The 25,155-nt window shown below is 37.3% G+C and overlaps 1 protein-coding gene across 2 annotated transcripts in view; it reads left to right on the top strand.

Annotated features, from left to right (window-relative positions):
- The first annotated feature begins 1,041 nt into the window (after nucleotides 1-1,041).
- Nucleotides 1,042-25,155, top strand: part of SAMD8 (sterile alpha motif domain containing 8) — a 52,696-nt gene continuing 28,582 nt past the window's right edge. The window contains exon 1 of one of the 2 annotated variants that reach the window (XM_046654471.1): nucleotides 1,042-1,239. In XM_046654471.1, coding sequence (XP_046510427.1) covers nucleotides 1,066-1,239 — 174 coding nt within the window. In that variant the 5' untranslated portion in view covers nucleotides 1,042-1,065. Of the gene's footprint in view, nucleotides 1,296-25,155 lie in introns of both variants that reach the window. The other variant, XM_046654473.1, reaches the window with a different exon arrangement.

Raw genomic sequence — 25,155 nt, 5'->3', positions numbered from 1 at the left:
CTGTGGGGACCTGGAATTGGCCACCCCAAGATATGTCTCTTTGGCATCAGGATTATTTGAGGCTGATTGCTTTTGATAAACTGGGACAGGGAAGGAGGCTCTGAGGAATGGAACTTGCCCTTTGTTAGGACACATTTACATTTGTAAGGTAAATCTCTATCTGTAAAAGGTGCCTCCCTCTCTGTACCAGGAAGAAGAAAGCAGATGACCTTCTCTCTAGAAACTCTTAATCAATGCCAAAGGCAAGGACTTAAATCTGTATTTTATTGTGCTAGTCTGCTAACCTCCTGTAACTGACTTCCCTCCCCCTCCCAACTGTTGGCATTTCTTTAAGGATTAAGCATCTTTCCTTAGGCTAGGAACTGATTGCAGCGCTCACCTGTGACCACCCAGCTCCAGACAATAGACTTGCCTCCTGCTACGCCCACCGAGATAGCAGACCCACTACCTGCTGTGTCCATCAAGCACTGCACGGACAGGGCAATCTTGTGACTATTGTGGGAGGGACATTTCAATCATATGCGAAATACCCTGTTTGGGGGTACATAACCACTCTGTGCACCCCACTTCTTCGGAGCCCTTTCTTCCTTTGGGAAGAAAGGCCCTGGGCGATGGTTCCTCATAAAGCTTTGTTTAATTTTCTCTTGCTATTCTGTCTCATGTGAATTTAATTCGTTCTCCGGCCAGATGAACCCACATTTGGGAAGAGGAAATGTCTTCCTCCCCTACAGAACAATGATGGGAGTTGACTCTTGGAGAGGAGCTGACTCCCTCCAAAGTCATTAGGATAACCTCCTTTAGCCCCCAAGCCCCATTAATCCCATAGGCCTCGCTGCATCTTCACGAGCCTATCTTCTCTTCTCCTGTGTTGGCTTTGGCCCTGACGCATGCGCTCTCGGGTTTCCATGCTACGGTTTCCCTTCTTCGTTCTCCTCTCGCGACCATCTTGAGCCCCGCTTCCCTTCCGGTTTTGGCCCGGCCCCTGCCCTCAAGGCTCCGCCTCCCGAAGCAGTTCCGGTTCGGAGACCAGCAGCTCCTGGCGCGGCTGAGACCGAGGCCGGAGCGATGCCTGCGCGCAGTCGCCACCGCCCCCGCCTCCACTCCAGCTCTCCTCCCCGGGCTCCGCCCCCGCCGCTCGAGGCGCTTCGCTGCGACGAGGCCCAGAGGACCCCCGACTCCGACGGCGCCTCTGACGCCGACTCGGAGGTGGGTTTGGGGAGCCCGACTCGGACTGCGGAGGTGAGCAGAAGCTGAGGCTGAGGAGAGGGGAGTTTGGGGGGCGCCTGCAGCCAAGGGTGAGTGGGGAGCCAGGGATGGAGGCGGGGACTGCAGAGGACAGGGATCTGGACGGGCCGCGGGAGACGGTTGAGGGAGCTTGGAGAGGCAGCTCTAGAATGGAATCTGAGGGAAATGGTGGTTGTTGAGCCAAGGGCCTGAGATGGGTGACGATGGCCAGAGGCTGAGGGGTAGGTAGAGGCTGACGGGTGAGGGAGATGTGGCCCTGAAGAGGCCAGTGCTCGGAGGTTTTTGAAAGCAGCGTAGTGAGGGAAGAAGATCGAAGGGGTCCCGCGGGAAGGTGGGGCCGGAGGAAGAGATGCTCTGGGGTTTGGCGGTGGGGGCGAGGAGTCAGAAGAGAAGGACCAGGGTCGATGCTACCACATGGCGAAAGAGAGGGAACCGGCTTGGCACTGACGAGGTAGCTGACCAAAGTGGGGGTGGGGATAATTAGGGAAAGGATTTACGTTTGACTGCAAGAGGGAGGAGCTGTCGGGTGGGAAGTTGCTGGCCGAAGAAAGGGAAATGGGGTCCAGAAGGACAAGGAGCTCTTGGGATATAATTTAGGGCTTTGGCATTATCACAGGTGTCTTTCAAAGCATCCAAGATCACTAGGGTAATGTACTCGGATTATAGGGCTTTCTCCTTTGTGGACAGTGGATTCTTTTAAGAATCTGGGGTGGGAGGGGCGGCGTTAAACACTGATTTGCCTAAAGGACTGGGGAAAGTAGTGAAAAGGAAGTGATTCTAAAAATAAAGATGTTATTTGGATTTCTTCTAAAAGCAATAGTGTTTCTTTTTTTCTTTATTAAATTTATTTTAAATACCAGACAAGTTTAGATATTAAAAAAGGGTTAATACATTACCTTTACATTGAAAAATTAAACTCGAAACAAGAATTTGGACACTTAGGTTTTACAGATACTCAGTATTGAATGGTTCCAATTTGGCAGCTTGAGTGCACTCAAGTATTTACCACAGAGTAAAAATATGGTCAGTGCAGGTGTCTGGGTTAAAAGGATACATAAAACTGTGTGTGAAAGCACCACAGTCCAGGAGCCTACCAGATCTTCTCACCTGTAACTCCAAGATTGGAGTTATCGCTTGAAAATTGGAGGGGGTACTTTTAACAGATTTGCAGGACCAATATTAATGCAATTTTGTAGATATTGTATGAATAATATTTTTAGTAGAGTGATCTAGAAAAATAAGAATAGAGGATGCTTGTAGTTGGCAGTTAACAGAACTGGGACAGGTGGGTACACAGATGCTTTTTATAGAAGACATAGTTCCAAAACCATAATTGTGCCAGAAAAATAATGATTACAATATTTATATTCATCTTAGGAGAAATAAGGTAATTTTCTTTTGTAATTATTAAATTATAACATTGCTTCATGAAATCTTTGTTTGACTTTAGCCACGTTTCATATGTTGTTTTACCTTTACAACTTTTTATCTGATGATAGGTTTTGCAAAGTTGTTCTCCATTTCAAGACGAACTTTAAATCAAATATTTCTACTCTAAACAGATATCTACTGTTTAATCTTTGTGAGATAATAATTTATAATTGCAACAAGCTTTAAATTAGTTTATGTGTATAGACTCTATGCTGTATCTTCAGATGCTCAGTGGGCTAGTAATTATTTCTTCAAAGGAGAAGTGAATTCTTAGCTTTGCTTCTAGTTGTCAAAATATTAACTCCCTTTTCTTTAACTTAATACTAATGATGTTTAGTTGAAGAAGTTTACATATTACTAATTGTTTATTTATATTTCTGTTTGCCGTCACCCCACTGAGATTCTCTAGAGCCCCTGTTTTCATACATAGCTCTAAATAAAAGTCTTGGCATGTAAAAGTTTGCTAAATGAACTGAATTGTAAGAGCTCACTCTTAAAGGTTATGTCTTAATGTTAGTGCAAATTTAAAGAAAGAAACTGTTAGATGGAGTTGTACAATTAATATATTTGCATGCCTAATAGCTATTTTATTTTTGTTTCACTTTGACACTTCTCACAGCCACTTAGTATTTTATGGTAGAGCAGTTTCTCTAAGGCAAGAAAATCTGTATTATTCCAGAAGAAGCCATCAGGACTGTGATGGCAGAACATGCAGACATACTTAGATAAATGTTTTGATTTCGGTGGCATTCTTTCCATTCTGCACCGATTCTTATCACATTGCACAACTACTTGTAAACATTTTTATTTTGTTAATCACTAGATCCTCAATGCTTTTTAAACACTTTGCCATAGCGGATTTAGAGATATTTTTATGACTTTTCTAAGAATTGAAATTTGAACATTGTTTTTGAGAAACTGTTGAATCACAGATGTTCTAATGAATATTATTATTTTATCTTATAAGAATGACCATACTAACTAGCTATTCTTTCAAAACTCTTACCTCCAGGCCTGATATAATATATGGTGTTAATAGTAGGGTATACCTAGCACGACCGTTAACTTGTGGATGGAACTTTTTCTTGTCTTCGTTCTTTATGTGGTGGCATATTGTTAATGAAAGTTGAATTCACTTTTTTAATTTAAAGCCTCTGTAGCTTTGATTCTTTATGAACATTAAACTGACTTCTGTGAGATATGAATACGATTCCATATTCTGCTATATTATCTATGAAGCTATTTTGAAAGGTTGTGGTATTAGTGGAAAAATATAATATGAGCTAAGTATAATTCTTTTAATGGATTTAGGTTACAGAGAGGGACTATGCTATCTCATGCCCAGATTAAATGTTTTACTTTTTACAGAGATTGGGGGGAACTTAATTTTTTTTTCACTTTTCTCTCGTTTATTTGTATTTGTTTACAAATAAGGTGTTACATATTTACAAAATGCTATTTCTTTATCTTTTTAAATTTTTGCTTGCCTGTGATTTTGGAAACTCTTGAAATCTGGTTTTGTTTTGTTTTTTTCTCCAAGGGTATAGAAGGGTAATAGTTGGGCAAGAACAGAAAGAGCTACTTGTCTAAAGGTAATATCATGACAGTGCTTCTTACTTTAAGTCTTGTGGTTCTCTTGGCTTTGAGAAATCAAGAAGTTAACTAAAAAAAGGAGAGCATGGGCCGGGCATGCTTGGTGAACAATTCAGTCTTTACATGATGCCTCTGTCACTACCTGGTAATTTGCCGTCTGAATATGTGGGTATGAATTTGTGACAGACCTGTGGTGTGAATATTCCTGCACCCTCTCCTCCTATACACACAGCACCATCATTACTGGATCTTAAGCCTAATCTTCAAGATGAGTCTAGATTTCATGCTTCCATATTGAAATGTTGTTACTTCACTATGCACTGGGCCCTCCTGGTAATAAAATCACTTCAGTACAGAGTGTAATATAATGTGAGTCTATCTTGGCTCTTGCTTAGGATAGTAGAAATTAGGAAAACTTAGTTGTAATAGTTTCACCACAGTATTTCACCATAAAACAGTGTTTTATGATGTGTACCTCAAAAGAGTGTTGTGGAAGCAGTGACCTATATTTGTATTTGTCTTCAAATTTTATTGTGGGTTTAGTTAAGCTTTTGGATTGTGGCAGAGGACAAGGGAAGTGATAATGTATCTATTATCTTGACCCTTTCTCTGTTCCCTTAAAATTCTTGACAGGTAAGAAATTCTAGTAGGAGATGAGAACCATGAGTTCTGCTAATTTAGGGTCTTCCTGTAAGTTAAACTGTGTCACTGAGTTATTAGAAATGCCTGTAAATTGGTTTTAATTTGCAACTTTAAGACTAAATTAAGTGGATGTCAGTTTTATCAGTATAATATTGGCATGAAAGTCGTAGATTGCCAAAACCACACATTAAATTTTGGGTCCAAATCCAATGTATTTTCACAATATTGTGATGGAGTTTGAAGTCTTGAGCCAGTTTCTAATTTTCCATTATGTTAATTTGATTTGGGGGTGTAGCATATTTAAAAGAATCCAATCAATATGTCAAACTACTGGCCTGCCCAAATACTATTTTAGTAATAAGAATAGGAATTAGAATTTTATGTACTTTGCTTCTTTACTGGTGTGCTCTGGCATGCAGCCAGGTCAAGAACCCTTCATCAAATTTACCGCTAAATTTTGATCGTGTTAAAACTTTTACTATAACTGAAGAGATAAACTGGACAGTGTTGTCTATTTGATTCTTACTCATTGAGCTGAGATGCCTCTGGATGTGGTATAGAAATTAGGTGCAACCTGATAGTTGGAGTCTTAGTTTAAAGGCAAGTTGGAGCCAGAAAAGGTTGTGTTCTTTGGTATACATGACCACCTTGTTTTTTCTTTTAATAGTATATAAGAGTGCATGGTCTGGGCAGCAAAAAATGTCCCAGAACTGAAGTGCAGCCAAGAGAATGAGCATGTAACTGAGGAGGTAATTTAATTTCTTCACATGTGCCGCCCCAAATTCTACTGCTCTGATGTGGGACATAACAAAGCGGTAGAAAATCACTCTAGAATTTCAAAAATGAATGGTAGGAATTGGTGCTGGGTCTTTGAAACTGTTTTGTAAGTATAACAGATTTCATAGATGTTTTGGAAACAATGCTCTGAGCATACTAAGATAAACTGTCTTTTGATAAAGAGAAAAGAGTAGTTTTTGTTCACTCAATGAAAAGATTTTCATTTAGGATTAAAAATTAAAAGTGGGATTAAAAAGAGCCCTACATAGTCTCAAATACTGCAAACTGCAGGGCTAAGTGCCCAGAGTAAACCTTGTCCTCCTACATTATAATTTAGGCTTTTTGCTTTCATAAAAATTACCTTTATGCTCTGGTTTATGGGTCTGCAAACTGGTATAATCTGTCTCTATTGTGTGCATATTAAATAAGCTTTATTAGATAAAATTGGATTTAATTTATTTTAGTGTGAGTGCAACAGTAATGTATAATTGCCTTAAGGAGAATATGTTAACATTAATTTTACCTAATTTAAAAAAATCTCTTCTCCTTTTTTTGCCTTAGGATATGGTTATTAGTAGTAGTAGTAGTAGTATTTTTGAGGAAGATTATCCCTGAGCTAACTACTGCCAATCCTCCTCTTTTTGCTGAGGAAGACTGGCCCTGAGCTAACATCCATGTCCATCTTCCTCTACTTTATATGTGGGATGCCTACCACAGCATGGCTTTTGCCAAGCAGTGCCATGTCCGTACCCAGGATCCGGACGGGTGAACCCCAGGCCGCCAAGAAGCCGGAACATGCGAACTTAACCGCTGTGCCACCAGGCTGGCCCCTGGATATTATCTTTTTAGGTTTTATACATCACTTGGAAATGATACTTTTTAAAGTTTTTATTGTATACCAAATCACTAATAACTTCCCAAAACGGCACATTTTGTATGTATGAATCAAATTTCATCAATTGTTCTAAATTCCTATGGGGGAATTTGAATGTATGGTTTTTTTAAAGATGTTATTTTTTTCCTTTTTCTCCCCAAAGCCCCCCAGTACATAGTTGTATATTCTTCGTTGTGGGTCGTTCTGGTTATGGCATGTGGGATGCTGCCTCAGCGTGGTTTGATGAGCAGTGCCGTGTCCGCGGCCAGGATTTGAACCAACAAAACACTGGGCCGCCTGCAGCGGATCGCGCGAACTTAACCACTCGGCCACGGGGCCAGCCCCGAATGTATGGTTTTTAAAGAGGACAGTTGCTACAGACAGCTATACTCTAGTATTTTAGCATATTTTGTGTGTACACACACAATCAAGTGAAACTATGAGAAAAATCCAGCATATTTAAATCACTACAATCACCATCTGAACATAGACATTGGTTCTGTAAAACACATAGTAAAGGTTTCATTTTGTCAGTATATCCTCTGATTCTAAAGATTGCATAATGATAAACTAGGAGCCATTTTAGTCTGGTGTGTTTGCAGAGTTAAGACCAGTGGGATAGTTTGTGTCTTTCTACTTATTGATGCATGTTACTTTAGGAAATTTTCCCAATTTCTTCCCAAATTGTTAAAGTATAGAGGTACCTTTATGTTTCAACAATAATCAGTTGCATCAACCTATAACATTAAAAAAATATTGGTGAGTGATATGCTCCTGTTGAAATAGTTTTATGTAGTTAAATTTGACATTAAATGAGTCTATATGAGAAACTCATGTTGATGTGCAGAATTCTGCATTAACTGGAATCACTATTATATTGTTATTCTGTTTTTCAGTTTATGTTACTTGATTACTTTGTTATTTTGCTGAAAGGTAATTCCATCTTCAGCAAAACTTTTATAAGATTTAACAGTTGCTTTCAAATACTTATTTTGTATTAACCCAAAGATTTCAGGAGTTAAGAGTGGATTTGACTATAAGTTGATAGATGACTATCCTAATGATTTAATTTCAGGCCTAAGGCAACACTAGCAGAAAGAGGAGTTGTTGATGATGGCAAACAAGCTTACATTTACTGAGCAATTTCTATTTGCCATGCATTATTACAAATTCGTTCCATGTGTTATTCCACATAATCTTCACTACAAGCCTATGGATTCGGAATAGTATTCTCCTCATTTTACAGATGAAAATAATGAGGGCCAAGGATGTTCAGTAACTTCTGCAAAATAAAGTAGCTGTAAGTGATAAATCCAGGATTTGAACCTATGCAGTTTGATTCCAGAGCCAGCACTCTTAACTACTATGTTTTCTGGGTTTTCTATCAGGTTCTGTTGTAGCATAGCAGTCTGAAATGTATTTAACTCTCTAGCCTTAGTTTCTTCTGCTGTAAATTGAGGAATTGTACTAGATCTTTCAGGTCACTTCCAATTCTAACATTGTAAGAATTCTGTCATCCTGATTTACAAAATATTATGTGTTTAATATTTCTGATTAGTTTCTTTTTGTAGTCTCTTGATCTCTTAAAGTATAAAGGTTAAGTCATTTTGCAGAGTCACACTATTAATGGGTGATGGAGCTGGATCTATAATCAAATCTTCTCTTGGACTCCTTGGTGTTTCTAGTTGCCTTACTATTTCTTGTCTTTTATTTAGTGTATATATGCATACATGGGTTAATAATTGAATTTAATTGATTTTCTTAATTTTCTGTTCACATCTGTTTGTGTGATGTGCTTCAAACAGTGAGAAATAATATTTTCGTCTTCTTAAGAGAACCTTTTCCCTCTGATTATCAAATATTACATGCTCACTGTATAAAATTTAGAAATTTTAGAAGTATTTAATATAGAGAGTGAAAGAGTCCACTGGAAGAGTAACTATTAATAGTTTGATATTTTATTTATTTAAAAATATATACACACTACATGTGCTATTTTTTAGGACATTTTGCTCCTTAAAAAATTTTTTTTTATCTTTTTATTTTGAGATAATTGTAGATTCACAAGAAGTTGTAAAGATGGTACAGAGAGATCTCATGTACCCTTCACTCAGTTTCCCTCAATGTTTACATCTTACATAATTATAGCACAGTATCAAGACCAGGAAATTGACATTGGTTCAAGGTGTTTGTATACTTCTGTGTCATTTTGTCATGAGTAGATTTGTGTAATCATTGCCCCAATCAAGATAGAGAGTTATTCCATAACTATAAAGATCTCCATTACCCCGCATCCTCTGTCACACACTGTCTCTAACCTCTTCCAACCACTAATCTGTTTTCCACCTGTCTAATTTTGTCATTTTGAGGATATTATATAAATGGAATCATATAGTATGTGACCTTTTGAGATTGGCTTTTTTTACTCAGCATGATGCTCTTGAGACACCATCTATTATGTGTATCCATAGTTTATAAATTTTTATTGCTGAGTAGTAGTCTGTGGTATGGATGTATAAATTTTTATTGCTGAGTAGTATTCAATGGTATAGATGTACCACAGTTTAACTGTTCACATATTGTGGGTTATTTCGTTTTTATACATGTTTCAGCTATTAGAGGTAATGAAGCTAGGGACATTTGTGTACAGGTTTTGTGTGGATATTATTTTTCATTTCTCTGGGATAAATGCCCAGGAGTACAATTGCTAGGTTGTGTGGTAAGTGGATGTTTAGTTTTTTAAGAAATTGCCGAATTGTTTTCCAGCACAACTGTACAGTTTTACTTTCCCACCAGCCGTGTGTGCGAGGTCCAGTTTCTCTGGATCCTTGCCAGCATTTCGTATCATCACAATTTATTTTACCTGTTCTAATAGTTGTGTACCAATATCTTATCATAGTCTTGTGTTTCCGTAGTAGCTAGTGCTGTTGAACATCTTTTCATGTGCTTATCTGCCACTTGTATATCCTCTTTGATGACGTGCCTCTTCATGTCTTTTGGGAATGCTTTATATCTTGAATTTTAGGAGTTCTTTATATCTTCAAGATAGGAGTTCTTTCTGAGGTATGTGGTTTGCAAGTATTTCCTCCCAGTCTGTAGTTTGTCTTTGCATTCTCTTCACAGGGTCTTTTGTAGAGTAAAAGTTTTTAATTTTATCAAAGCTCAACTTAGGGTTTTTTGGTTTATGGGTTTTTTGGATTGTTCTTTTGGGTGTTGTGTAGAAACTCTGCCATAGATCCTGAAGATTTTCTCCTATGTTATTATGTAAAAGTTTTGTAGTTTTACACTTTACATTTAAATCTGTGATCCATTTTGAATGAAATTTTACATAAGGTGTGAGATTCAAGATTCATTTTTTGCCTATGAATATCCAGTTGTACTAGCACTATTTTTCACCTATCTCCCATTGAATTCCTTTTGTAGCCTCGTCAAAAACCAGTTATCCGTACTTGGGTGAAGCTACTTATGAGTTCTTTATTCTGTTCAATTGATCTATGTGTCTATACTTCTATCAGTACCATGTAGTCTTGATTGCTATAGCAATATAATAAGTCTTGAAATTGAGTAGAGTGATTTCTTCCACTTTATTCTTGTTCAAAATTAATTTAGCTGTTCTAGTTTCTTTACTTTTCCATATACATTTTAGGATAATCTTATCTGTATCTACAAAAATGTCTTTCTGGTGTTTTCTTAGGAATTGTGTTAAAACTTATTATATCAATTTGAAGAGAATTGACATCTTTACTATGTTGAGTCTGCTAATCCATGAACATTGAATATCTCTCTATTTATGTAGGTCTTCTTTGGTTTCTTTCATCACAATTCTCAACATACAGATCCTATGCATGCTAGTTAGATCTGAATACAGGCATACCTCGTTTTATTGCACTTTGCTTTATTGTGCTTTGCAGATACTGTGTTTTTTACAAATTGAAGGTTTGTGACAGCCCTGCGTTGAGCAAGTCTATCAGTGCCATTTTTCCAACAGCATTTGCTCACTTTATTTCTCTGTGTCACATTTGGTAATCCTCACAATATTTCAGACTTTTTCATTACTATATTTGTTATGGTGATCTGTGATCAGTGATCTTTTTTTTTTTTTTTTTAAAGATTGGCACGTGGGCTAACAACTGTTGCCAATCTTTTTTTTTTTTTTTTTTTCTTCTGTGCTTTATCTCCCCAAACTCCTTCTGTACACATTGTATATCTTAGTTGCAGGTCCTTCTAGTTGTGGGATGTGGGATGCCGCCTCAACGTGGCCTGACGAGTGGTGCCATGTCCACGCCCAGGATCCGAACCCTGGGCCGCCGCAGCAGAGCGCGCGAACTTAACCACTCGGCCACTGAGCTGGCCCCTGATCAGTGATCTTTGATGTTACTATTGTAATTGTCTGGGAGCACCATGAACCGTGCCCATACGGTGGCAAACTTAATCGATAGATGTTGTGTGTGTTCTGACTGCTTCACTGACCACCTATTCCCTTGTCTCTCTTCCTCTCCTTGGGCCTGCCTATTCTCTGAGACCTGACAATATTGGAATTAGGCCAATTAATAACACTACAATGGCCTCTAAGTGTTCAAGTGAAAGGAAGAGTCACACATCTCTCGCTTTAAATCAAAAGCTAGAAATGATTAAGCTTAGTGAGGAGGACATGTTGAAAGCCGAGATAGGCTGAAAGGTAGGCCTCTTGTGCCAATTAGCCAAGTTGTGAATGCAAAAGAAAAGTTCTTGAAGGAAATTAAAACTGCTACTCCGGTGGACACACAAATGATAAGAAAGCGAAACAGCTGTTTTGCTGATATGGGAAAAGTTTTAGTGGTCTGGATAAAAGATCAAGCCAGCCACAACATTCTCTTAAGCCAAAGCCTAATCCAGAGCAAGGCCCTAACTCTCTTCAATTCTATGAAGGCTGAGAGTGATAAGGAAGCTGCAGAAGAAAAGTTCAAAGCCAGCAGAGGTTGGTCCATGAGGTTTAAGGAAAGAAGGCATCTTCTTCATAACATCAAAGTGCAAGGTGAAACAGCAAGTGTTGATGTTGAAGCTACACCAAGTTATCGAGAAGATCTAGCTAAGATCGTTAATGAACGTGGCTACACCAAACAACAGATTTTCAGTGTAGACAGAACAGCTTTCTATGGGAAGAAGATGTCTTCTGGGACTTTCATAGCTGGAGAAGAGAAGTCAGTTCCTGGCTTCAGAGTTTCAAGGACAGACCGACTCTCTTGTTAGGGGCTAAGGCAGCTGGTGACTTGCAGTTGAGTCAGTGCTCATTTACCATTCTGAAAATCCCAGGGCCCTTAAGAAGTTATGCTAAGTCTACTCTGCCTGTGTGCTATAAATGGAACAACAAAGCTTGGATGATGGCACATCTGTTTAGAACATGGTTTACTGAATATTTTAAGCCCACTGTTGAGACCTACTGCTCAGGAAAAAGGATTCCTTAAAAACGTTACTGCTCCTTGACAGTGCACCAAGGAGATTAGTGTTGTTTTCATGTCTGCTAACACAGCATCTATTCTGCAGCTCATGGATCAAGGAATAATTTCAACTTTCAAGTCTTATTATTTAAGAAGTACACTTCATAAGGTTATAGCTGCCTTAGATGGTGACTTATCTGATGGATTTGGGCAAAATAAATTGAAAACCTCTGGAAAGGACTCTCCATTCTAGATGCCATTAAGAAGATTTGTGATTCATGGGAAGAGATCAAAATATCAACATTAACAGGAGTTTGGAAGAAGTTGATTCCAACCCTGATGGATGACTTTGAGGGGTTCAAGACTTCGGTGGATGAAGTAACTGCAGATGTGGTAGAAATAGCAAGAGAACTAGAATTAGAAGTGGGGCCGGAAGATGGGACTGAATTGCTGCGATCTCATGATAAAACTTTAACGGATGAGGAGTTGCATCTTAGGGATGAGCAAAGAAAGTGGTTTCATGAGGTGGAATCTACTCCTGGTGAAGATGCTGAGAAGATTGTTGAAATAACAACAAAGGATTTAGAATATTCTATAAACCTAGTTGATAAAGCAGCAGCAGGGTTTCGTAGGATTGACTCCAATTTTGAAAGAAGTTCTGTGGGTAAAATGCTATCAAATAGCATCCTATGCTACAGAGAAATCGTTCATGAAAGGAAGAGTCAGTGTGGCACACTTCATTGTTGTCTTATTTTGATAAATTGCAACAGGCATCCCAGCCTTCAGCAACCACCACCCTGGTTAGTCAGCTGCCATCAGCATTGGTGCCAGACCCTCCATCAACAGAAAGATTATGATTCATAGAAGGCTCAGGTAATGGTTAGCCATTTTTAGCAATAAAGTATTTTTTGAAGTATGTACATTTTTTATATATAATGCTATTGCACACATAATAGGCTGCAGTATAGTGTAAACATAATTTTTGTGTGCACTGGGAAAACAAAAAATTTCCGTGACTCACTTTATTGTGATATTTGTTTTGTTGTGGTGGTCTGGAACCAAACCTGCAATAATTCCGAGGCAATACAGGCAATGTGCCTGCATTTCTTTTTTTAGTAATTATAAATGGTATTATATTTTTAATTTCTTTGTTCATGTGTTCATTGCTAGTATATAGAAATACAATTGATTTTTGTATGTTGCTCTTGTGTCCTACAACCTTACTGAACTTAGTTATTAGTTCTAGGAGGGTTTTTTTTTTGTAGATTCCTTGGGATTTTTCTCTGTAGTCTATCATGTCACCTGCAAATACATAGAAATACTTTTATTTCTTCATTTCCAAAATGTACACTTCTTATTTCCTTTCCTTGCCTTATTGTGCTGGCCAGAAGTTTCAGTACTGTGTTGAATAGCAGTTTAGAAAGTGGACATCCTTTTCTTGTTCCTGATCTGAGGAGGAAAGCATTCAGTTTTTCACCATTAAAGCTGTATATTTTTTTAATAGATGTTCTTTACCAAATTGAGAATGTCCCCTCTACAGGTATTCCTGCTTTTCTGACAGTTTTTGTCATGAACGAGTGTTCACGATGAAATTTCTGTCAGATGCTTTTTCTGCATAAATTCATACAATCTTGTGCTTTTTCTTCTTTATCTGGTTAACATGGTGCATTACTTTGTTTGATTTTTGAATATTGAACCAGCCTTTATCCCCAGAATAACCTCTGCTTGCTCTTGGGGTGGGGGGTGTGTATGTACGTATTTATACTTATTTATGTATTGCTGAATTCTATTTGCTAATATTTCGTTAAGGATTTTTGCATTTGTATTCATGGGGGATATTGGTTGCCCGTATTGTAGTTTTCTACAGGTACTGCCTCCTTAGTGTCAGGTAGAGGTTCAGGTTTTCTACTCTGCTGGCTGGGAGGGGATAGGATACTTCATTGTTTTCCTGGTGGGAGGGGGATTTGGAGGGTGGGAGGATGGGTAGGTGTGTTTGGCCGCTACCACTAAGTCGTGTGTTAGTCCTGACTTTCCACTAGGCCTTCACTGACATCACCTCAGCAAGGAGGGGGAGCAGGACCTCATCAGTGTTAGGTGGATAGAAGTCCAGGCTCCCCATAAGGTCTCCACTGACACCGTCTTAGCAGAGGAGGAGGGACTTGTTACTGCTAGGCAGTTATTGCAGACTGTTCCCTGCTTGGCCTTTTCTGATATCATCCTGGTAGGACGGGTCGCGGGAGATATGGCCTAGTTACAGCCTGACAGAGTTAGAAATCTGGGCTCTCCACTCAGCCTTTGCTAGCAGGGGTGGTGGTGGAGGTGAGGCGTAGTTTTTTCTATGCTGTTTGGCTGGAATAGAACAGTTATCATCTAAATGTTTTGTTTTGCTAAGCTGCCTCTTTTCTGATCCCTTGGCTGGAGAAAACAAGATTTCCTTGCAACTCTTATCTGCATCCATGGGCATTTCCTGATTGCCATCTTCATCCCCGTCTGGGATATTTGTGACAAAACAAACAAACAAACAAAAACACCGGATAACTTATTATTGTGTCTTTTTCTCCAGTCTTGAGGTGCCTAGCCAGTCTGCCTTCCTCCTCCACCTTTCAGTCTTCTTATGTTTGTGTTATATGTAATGCTTGGGGAGAATAGGGAAAAGTATGTCTACTCCATCTTTCCACAAGTAGAAGTCCACGTATGCTATTTTAAAAAAATGTACCTGTTAGAAAGTTTAAAGAGTGCAGACAGTGGTGTCTTTTCATCTGCTGTATTTCCTTCATCCCATGTCTCTACATTTTAGAAGCTGTTTCTTTCATTCAATCTCTCATTACTTTTCATGCTAGCTTCAACCCTCACAATCTGTTTTATACCCTTCTAACAATTATTCTTTTTTTTTTTTAAAGATTGGCACCTGGGCTAACAACTGTTGCCGATCTTTTTTTTTTTTCTGCTTTATCTCCCCAAACCCCCTCTCTACATAGTTGTATATCTTAGTTGCAGGTCCTTCTAGTTGTGGGATGTGGGACGCCGCCTCAACGTGGCCTGACGAGCGGTGCCATGTCCGTGCCCAGGATCCAAACCCTGGGCTGCCGCAGTGGAGCACGCGAACTTAACCACTCGGCCACGGAGCCAGCCCCACAATTATTCTTTATAAAGCACACTTTATGTCATTCTCTTGTTCAGAAATCTCTAGTGGCTACCTACTGTCTATAGAATATTCTTAACTTGACAGTTAAAGGTTTCTATGATCTGGCCCCAATTCATATTTTCTACTTAATATCCTAAGACTCCCTTGTGCCTTATGAATACTAATGTTCTCTATTGTTTTCTGTCTTTATGTCTTTGCTCATGCAGTTTCCTCTGCTAGTATACTTTTATTTCTCTATCTCAAGCCACAGTTTCATCCCTTCTTTGAGCCTCAGCTCAAATGTCACTTCTAAGAACTCTTATCTCACCAACTAGAAATCACCTCTTTTTTAAAACTCCCTTAACTTTCCAATTTTTAACAGGTTACATAAGTAACCACTTTATTAGTGTTTTGAGGATTAAGTGAGCTAATATATATAGAGAACTAGCAACTGTAATTCCTTTTTCCCCCTTTTTTAGTGACTTTCTTTTAGTATCCTTTTCTAGACTGTAAAGTCATAGATGGCAGGATCTGTTTCATCTAGGTAGAGACCACATTTCCTGTTGCAATACTCTTCATGTAATATGTGAACAATGAATGTTTAATAGGTAAATAAACATAAATAAAATAAAATAAAATAAAAATAAACATCGGACATCTGTGTATAGCAAACAGCAAATGTTTGAGACTGAACAATGCAACATTTATGATTCAAAAAAGCCCTCATTATTAGGGTCACATTGGTGTAATCTTTATCTAATGTAACTGAAGACCTTTGATAAATTCCTCTGCTGATAACTAGAAAATATTTAGTATTCATGAAATTCAACCCTTACAGGGGTACAACAGCCCTCAGCTCATGTGAGGCAGTGTGTTGTAGTAAGAACATGGACTTTGAAATGAAATTGCCTGAGTTGAAAACTTTTCTGTACTAGTTACTAGTACAAGTTTATCTTGGGCGAGTTACTTAACCCATCTGTTTCAGTTATATCATCTGTAAAAGGATAAAGATAATACCTATTCTATATGGTTTATGAGGATTATTTGAGCATATAAGTAAAATACTTAGAACAGTTTCTGGCACTTTGTAAATGTCTTAAGTGTTAACTAATCTAGTTATTACTTGTTGTTACTTCCTGAAAATGTACTGAACACAGTTCGGAATTTATGGAGTCTGTGAGTTAGGCTATTTATTCTTTTTAAGGAACAACACTTTGCAGACATCAAGTATCTTGTACCTACACATCCTGCCTGCTGTATTCTTATACCAGTAGGTATTGATTGAATAGCTGATAATCCTGTTCACCTCATTGTGCTCATCATACAAAAGTTAAATAAACAAGTCCTCCTGGGACTTTTTAGCTCAAAAAGGATTAACTAATTCACACCAAGGAACAATATGTATTTTTGTCTTCTTCCTTTGAAGGATATCACAAACTTTATTAGTTCTGGTTGAATATGCCTTCCTATTTTGTGCAGTTAACTCTTCCTAGGTAATATACCCTTTATTTTGTCTTAATGGACAAATTAAAATGACTGTTTAACATTTCCTATATTGTTTTCAATCGTAAGTCTCTTTTTTACCAATTTAACAGTCTTTTAAACTTTTTCCAAGATTAATTTGGTTCAGATTTTTTTTTTGTAATAGGTGAATTCTGCAATCTTCTTTTGTATAAGACTTAAAGGATACACACAGTTTGATCTTATTCATATAAAATACAAAAAGCAGGCAACACTAAACTGTATTATTTATGGATACTTGCTTAAGTAGTAAAGCTATAAAGAAAAACTATAAAATCAAGCTATAAAAAAGGGGGGGATTATCACAAAGATAGGTTTGTGATTACCATGGGAGGATAAAGAGGGTTATTGATTGGGAGTATATACAGGGATACTGGGCTAGTGACCTGGTAGTGTTTATAAACTTTAAGGGAAATGGGTAGTTGCAAGCCTGAAATGGAAAGATATGCTTTTTATTCAGCTGTTTGTATTGCATTATTAATATATTCATTTGTCTGGTTTTGGTACCTAAATAGCACAGATTTCTAGACAAACATTGAGGAAAATGTATTGTTTCTATCTGCAAAAGGGTCTTTTAATAAAAGTTGATACTTTTATAATAAAGAAGCCCTACTGTCCTGCATAATTTTTTCTATATTTACAAATCAGCTAAAAAATCATCTGAATCTTGTTTCCAGTGTGCTTTTCTTATTCTGACAATATTTGTTTTATTTTCTTTTGGACTTCTTTAAAGTTAAAATGATTAGCTAGTCTCATTTGACATTTTCAGTTTTGAATTTGTTATCTATGTAGAAAAAGGAAGGTCTTAGGGATAATAGGAAATGGTCTGTTTATAGAGCCTTAGGTAGATAGTAGGTAAAGGTTGAAATACTGCTATTAGTGTTTTAAGAAACACGTCCAGTGCCATCTCTCCTCCCCTCGCTCTCCAAACTTTAAACAATTATTTTTAATGTAAAGTAAGTACAGTTTTTCTTAATATTATATATCAGCAGTCAACCCTAGAGTGTGAGATATTTTTTCCTGCAGTTCTATGTATATGTTTAACTATATCTTATTCAGTTTTATCACATAGATTATAATATAAAAGAGACAAGAACTCAACATAAAATCAACATATAATGGATGAAATAAGATTTGTGCAAAGGTACCTCAAAGATTAAATGTTATCCAAGCCAGAAATAGAAGAACAGACAGAATTAGATTGGGTGGTCTCACAGTACTTTGAAACCTTCTTTACGTATCTGAGTCACTTGGCGAGCTTTTAAAAAATATAGATGTAAAGCTCCTATGCCCTTAGGGATTCTAATTCAGTTGTCCTGTGGTGGGGCATGGACATAGGTACGGGCATGTTTTTAAATTTCAAATTATTCTAATATATGAATTCTAGTGTTCTAATAGGTATATTGTTTCCTTGGAGCATAGGCAAAGGAGGAGTCAAAGAGAATTGGTTCTGTGTATCCTGCAGCGTCTGGGAGGGAGAGAGAGAGAAACTGGGAGGTGTGAACCATCTTTTTCTAGACAGGTACTCTGTGTAGCACAGTCTGGTTTAAATTTTGGTTATCATCATCTGCTTTTCTTTGCTATGCTTACTTACTCTACAAGTAACATTCTGATTATTAAATCAGCCTATTGGATACTTCAAAATTATAAAAAGGTGTGCTTTGAGCAAGGTACTTGAGCATTCTTTCTAGACACTTAAGAGTCTAGTATTGGCGTTCTGGTTTATCCATCAGTATCTTATGAGTTTGCTCTTAGTCTCCTTTGGTTCGATCAGCTCTGTGGTACTGGTGAGATACAGTTTTGAACCTTTGAGACTGAATATCAGACCCTGATTTCTTGTGAATTTACCGAATTAGTGACCAGGGGTTATCTTTTGGCAATTAGACATTCTAAATTTGTTGATGTGAAACTGTCTGAAGCTCTGAAAATTTGTGATTAAAAATATGCAGAAATAAAGGGAAATTTTAAAATCTTTTTAACAGAATGTATATTCTTAAGAATGAAATAACCAGTCTAAAGGCAGGTTTTTTGTTGTTGTTGTTGGTGTTTTGTTTTGTTTTGTTTTTGGTGAGGAAGATCTGCCCTGAGCTAACATCTGTTGCCAATCTCCCTCTTTTTGCCTGAGGAAGATTGTCTCTGAGCTAGCATCTGTGCCAATCTTCCTCTGTTGTGTATGTGGGATGCCACTACAGCATGGCTTGATGAGTGGTGTGTAGGTCCACACCAGGATCCGAACCTGCAAACCCCAGGCTGCTGAAGCAGAGGACACGAACTTAACCACTATACCACTGGGCCAGCCCCTTTTTTGTTTTGTTTGTAATGATCCTGTTTGGAAGGGTATTGGGAATTGAGTTATTAAATTATTTTGATTGCTACTTCTTTTTTGCACATTCATTTAATAATGCTTATTGAGAACCTGCTGTGTGCTAATCGTACAGGCCTTAGTAATGTTCTTAGTAATTGCTACTATCTCCTCTACAAATAAAACAAAAATAACCTAACAAAAACCCACTAAGCTCTCCTGCTGCACTAGGGGCTAGATACTTATTTATTTATTTTTGCTGGATACTTTCTTTTTTTCCCTTTTCTCCCCCTTTCTTTAGTTTCTAGTGTGGTATTTGTTTACTTTCTTATTCTTGACACTTAGTAGATGAAATGGCCAGATCAGAGTCTTTGTTTTTTTTTAAAATTATTGGTACATTTTACTACTTAAGTCTTTTTTCACTACCTCAGTGTGCTTGGTTGAGAAGAAAATAGTTGTACAGCTTATTGAAATAAAATATGTCATTCATTCCAAAGATAATGGAAGAATATATATATATTTAATGCGAAGAACAGATAAAATCATATCCTGCTTAATTAATTTCCCAGGAAATTAAAGGAAACAAGATAGAGTTGTTTTACCTTACCTAGAATTGAACAAAATGTGGACCTTATGAGAGAGATCGAAGCCTTTGGGTGCTTGACTTTGAAAGATGACAACTTGAAAGACTGAAGGGCCTATACTGCTATATTCAGTCAGGATTTAGTTTCAAGAGACTGAAACTGCTCTAGGCTCTGGGCTGGGCTGCTAGGAATGACTTCTAGAACAAGATTTGAACTGGTGTGCCAGAAGAATGCCACAGTCGACAGAGGTATTAGGGGGCCAGCATGGAACTATTCATTTAAGAACACATCATCTCAACAATAAGAAAACAAACAACCTGATTCAAAAATAGTCTAAGGACTTGCATAGACATTTCTCTAAAGGAGATAGAGAAAATGTACAGTAAGCACATGAAAAGATGCTCAGCATCACTGATCATTATAGAAATCAAATCAAAACCACCATGAGATACCACTTCACACCCATTAGGATGACTATTATTTTTTTTAAAAGCCCAGAAAATAACAAGCATTGATGAGGATGTGGAAAAATTAGAGCACTTGTCCATTGCTAGTGGGAATGTAAAATGGTGCAGCTGCTTTGAGAAGTGTATGGCAATTCCTGAAAAAATTAAACAGAATTACCAAATGACCCAGAGATTCCACTTCTGGGTATATACCCAAAAGAAGTGAATGTAGGACTTGAATAGATTCTTGTACACCCATGTTCGTAACAGCATTATTCACAGTAGGCAAAAGTTGGAAGCAACCCAAGTGCCCATTAATGGATGAATGGATAAACAAAATGTGATATATACATACAAGAGAATATTATTCAGCCTTTAAAAAGAAGGAATCATCGGATTAAAGAGCTTCTGCAAGGCAAAAGAAACTAGGGTCAAAACAAAGAGACCACCACTTGGGAGAAAATATTTGCAAATCATATATCTGACAAGGAGTTAATCTCCGTAGTGTATAAGGAACTCAGATGACTGAACAATAAAAAAACAGCCCAATCAAAAATGGGCAGAGGATATAAACATTTTTCCAAAGAAGATATACAGATGGCCAATAAACACATGAAAAGATGTTCAACATTACTAATTATCAGGGAAATGCAAATCATAACTACACTAAGATACCACCTTATGCCTGTTAAAATGGCTATAATCACTAAGACTAAAAATAACAAATGTTGGAGAGGGTGTGGACAAAAGGGAACTCTCATACACTGCTGGTGGGAATGTAAACTGGTGCAGCCACTATGGAAAACAGTATGGAGATTCCTTTAAAACCTAAAAATAGAACCACCACACACCCAGCTATCCCACTACTGGGTATCTACCCAAACAACTTGAAATCAACCATCCAAAGTAACATGTGCACCCCTATGTTCGTTGCAGCACTATTCACAATAGCCAAGACATGGAAACAATCCAAGTGCTCATCGACTGGTGATTGGATAAAGAAGATGTGGTATATACAGTGGAATACTACTCAGCCATAAAAAAACAAATTCATCCCATTTGCAACAACATGGATGGACCTGGAGGGAATTATGCTAAGTGAAATAAGCCAGACTGAGAAAGATAAACATCAGATGATTTCACTCATGTGGAATATGAACAAACACAAGGACAAAACAGTTCAGAGGTTACCAGGGGAAGGGGATGGGGGGTGGGCACAGGGGGTGAAGGGGAGCACTTATGTGGTGACAGTCAAGAAATAATGTACAACTGAAATCTCACATTGATGTAAACTATTATGAACTCAGTAAAAAAAAAAAAGGAAGGAAATTCTGACACATGCTACAACATGGATGAACCTTGAAGATGTACTTAGGGAAGTAAGCCAGATGCAAAAGGACAAATATTGTGTGATTCCACTTCTATGAAGTACCTACAATAGTCAAATTCAGAGACAGAAAGTAGAGTAGTGGTTACCAGGGGCTAGGGGGAGGGGATGATGGGGAGTTATTGTTAAATGATTACAGAGTTTCCATTTAGAATGATGAAAAAGTTCTGGAATGAATGGTGGTAATGATTGTATAACAGTGAGAATGTACTTAATGCCACTGAACTGTCCACTTAAAAATGGTTAAAATAGTAAACTTTATGTTATGTATAGTTTAACACACACAAACACAAAGAAGATACCATCTTATTTGTGATGCAGGTACTAGAAAGCCAGTACTGCTGCTTCACAACTACACCTGCTTTGAGACACAGTTAGTGACTGAAAACTGGAGAATTACATGCACACACACACAACCAACATTTCCGTAGTCTTTCTTGTGGATAGCCAAAACTTCAGGAAAATGGCCCCTGCTTTACATTCTGCTTTCCACATCTCATGTCAGAGCATCTAGCTGGCTGAACCTAAATTCACATTTAGAATTCTAGTTGGATCCTGGGTTTTAGCTTTTTAACCTCTGCAGTAGCGGAAAACAACTGAAGGGAGATTGGAAAGGATACTGAGCTCCAGTTCATCATATTTGTCACGTACTCTGAATCAGTAGTAGGTCATAGCCGATAATTCTCCTTTTAGTCAAGTCATCATTTCCAGGATGGCCAGATTGTCCTGCAGCTGTCAGTCACAGAGGAAGGGTGGGGCAAAACAAATAGCTTCCACAAGGCAGAACTGAAAAAGAGTTTGTTGATAGTCATTATCTCCTTTTGCAGTTCTGGGCTGATTGTGTTTAGTTTGTTAAACCTAACACGCAGTGTTTGCAGTTTTAGTATGGTAGAACACAACTGAGTTATATTATTGTGAAGAGATTTGGGTCACTCTAATAGGTTGCATCTTAAAGGGTCATTAATTAAGGAATAGTTATGCTACTGTTAAGAAATACTTGATTTAAAGTTCTTAGGTTTATGATAAGCTTTTTTCATTTTATTAAGTATGGAGATAAGAACATAGGAAATATACTGAGCTCTTTTGCTCTCAGGCTACTGAAATCTCATTAGTGTGAACTGAATTTGGAGAGAAAACAAATAAATTTGCTAGTAAATAAAAGAGTTGATGTGTTGAAAATTGTTTTTTTATAGTTTTCAAAAATTTCTAACCAGAGTCCACCCGAAAAATAAGACATGTTTCACTTTGTACAGAACAATCAGCTGCTTTTGTTTATCTGCTATCTATGACTTCAAAGTAGGTTTGACTGCTGTTTCTGGTTAGTAAGATTCTGCAGGAGTGGACTGTTCTCTCAGTGCCTTGATAATACAATATTGACCTTTGATAAATAATTGCTTAATTGCTCATGATTTCAGAATAAACTTCTTTTAAATTTTATCTCACATTGAACTATTTCCTTTATATATATGAATTAACATTTTGCAGTGCTTTTTAATGTGGATCAAGCTTTAACGATGTACCTCAGAGTTTCTGTCTAAATAACACCTCAGATCTTTGATACAGGTATTCCACTTCTAGAAATCTAACTTAAGGCACTGCAGTACTATTTGTAATAGTAATACAATTGTAAACAATTGCCAACAATGAGGAGATGACAAATTATTGTATAGCCATACAATGGAATGTCCTTTTCAAAGGATAATTTATAACATAAGACAGGATTCATGTAATAATGTTAAGTAAAATGATACAGAATTATCTATGGTATGATTTCTCTTTATATATAACAAATCACAAGCAATAGTTCTCTGGGGGGTAGTTTTAAAATTATATTTTACATGTTCTTCAATGAATATGTATTCTATGTATTTTTCTGTCTTTGTTATAAAAATACATGACTATAAAGATTCAAACAATGCAGAAATTTACAGACTAAAAACCATAGAAGTCATTCAGTCCCCTGCCTAGATGAATGAAGTCCAATTTATCAATTTGTTCTTTTATGGATTTTGCTTTTGGTGTCATTTCTGAGAAAGAGAGGATCAGAAAGATTTTCTCCTATGTTTTCTTCTAGAAGTTTTCTAGTTTTAGGTTTTACATTAAGTCTGTGATCCATATCGAGTTAATTTTTATATGTGGTGAGAGGTATGGATTGATTTTTTTTTCTATGGATGTCCATTGTTCCAATACCATTTGATGAAAAGACTGTCCTTTCTCCACTGAATTGCCCTTCTACATTTGTAGAAAATTAGATATCCATATATATATGTAGATCTATTTCTGAATTCTCTGTTCTGTTCCATTGATTTATCTTTATGCCAATACCACTTTGTGTCTTTTGAGATGATCATGTGATTTCCCTGTTTTAGCTTGTTAATATGGTGAATTATTTTAATTTTCAAGTGTTAAACTAACTTTGCATTCCGAGATAAACACCACTTGGTTATGATGTATCCTTTTTAAATATTGTTGGATTTGATTTGCTAAGATTTGCTTAAAATTTTTGCATCTATGTTCTTGAGGGTTATCAAACTGTAGTTTTTTTCTCTTGTAATGTTTTTATTTGGTTTTGGTATCAGGGTAATACTGTCCTCATGGAATGAATTCAGAAATATTCCCTCCTTTTCTGAAAGAGTGTCATTTTAGTAACCCATTTCTCCCAAATTTTGTGCTATTGTTGACATAAATTTACTTATGTATTTACCATATATAGTTACTATTTCTGGTATTCAGTGCTTTGTGTAGATTCATATTTTCATATGGTAGCATTTTCATTCTGCCTGAAAGACTTCCTTTTAATATGTCTGGTAGTGCAGGTGTGCTGGTGATGAAATTGTTCAGCTTTTGTGTGTCTGAAAAACTATTTATTTTATCTTTGTCTTTGAAAGTTATTGCACTGGGCACAGAATTATAGGTTGCCAGTTTTTTTGTTTCAGTACTTTAAGGACATTGTTTCACTGTCTCCAGCTTGCGTTGTTCCCAGTGAGAAATCTGATTTCATTCTTCTCTTTGTTCCTGTGCACATAATGGGTCTATTTTCACTTTTTTGCTTTTAAGATTTTTTCATTGTCATTGGTTTTGAGCAATTTGATTATAATATGCCTTGGTATAGTTTTCTTTGTGATTCTTAAGTTTGAGGTTTATTGAGGTTTTTGGGTACACGTGTTATAGTTTTCACGAAATTTGGAAAAGTTCTGGCCATTGTTACTTCAAGAATTTTTTTAAAACATTCACTGGTATTGTTTTATTTATTTTACGTTTTTGCTGAGGAAGATTTGCTTTGAGCCAACATCTGTTGCCAATCTTCCTCTTTTCTTGCTTGAGGAAGATTAGCCCTGAGCTAATCTTTTTTTGCTTGAGGAAGATTAGTCCTGGGCTAACAGTCTTCCAGTCTGCCAGTCTTCCTATGTGGATCACTCCCACAGCATGGCTTGATGAGTGGTGTCAGTCCGTGCCCGGGATCCGAACCTGTGAACCTGGGCTGCCGAAGTGGAGTGCGCCAAACTTAACCACTATGCCACAGGGCTGGCCCCCAAATATTTTTTTCTGTCCCCTCCTCTCACTCTTCCCCTTTGGGGACTACAGTCACATATCTGTTAGGTTATTTGAAGTTGTCCCTCCTCTCACTGATATTCTTTTTGTTTTTTTAAGTTGTGGTAAAGTATCTATAACATAAACTTATCATTTAACCATTTTTAAGTGTACAGTTCAGTGGCATTAAGTACATTCACATTGTTATGCAACCATCACCACCATCCATTTCCAGAACTTTTACGTCATCCCAAATGAAAACTCTGTACCCATTAAATAAT

Source organism: Equus quagga, chromosome 2 (genome assembly GCF_021613505.1).
Source record: "Equus quagga isolate Etosha38 chromosome 2, UCLA_HA_Equagga_1.0, whole genome shotgun sequence".
NCBI lineage: Eukaryota > Metazoa > Chordata > Mammalia > Perissodactyla > Equidae > Equus > Equus quagga.
Note: the sequence above shows the minus strand (reverse complement) of the source record. Positions and strands in the feature narration are given on the sequence as shown.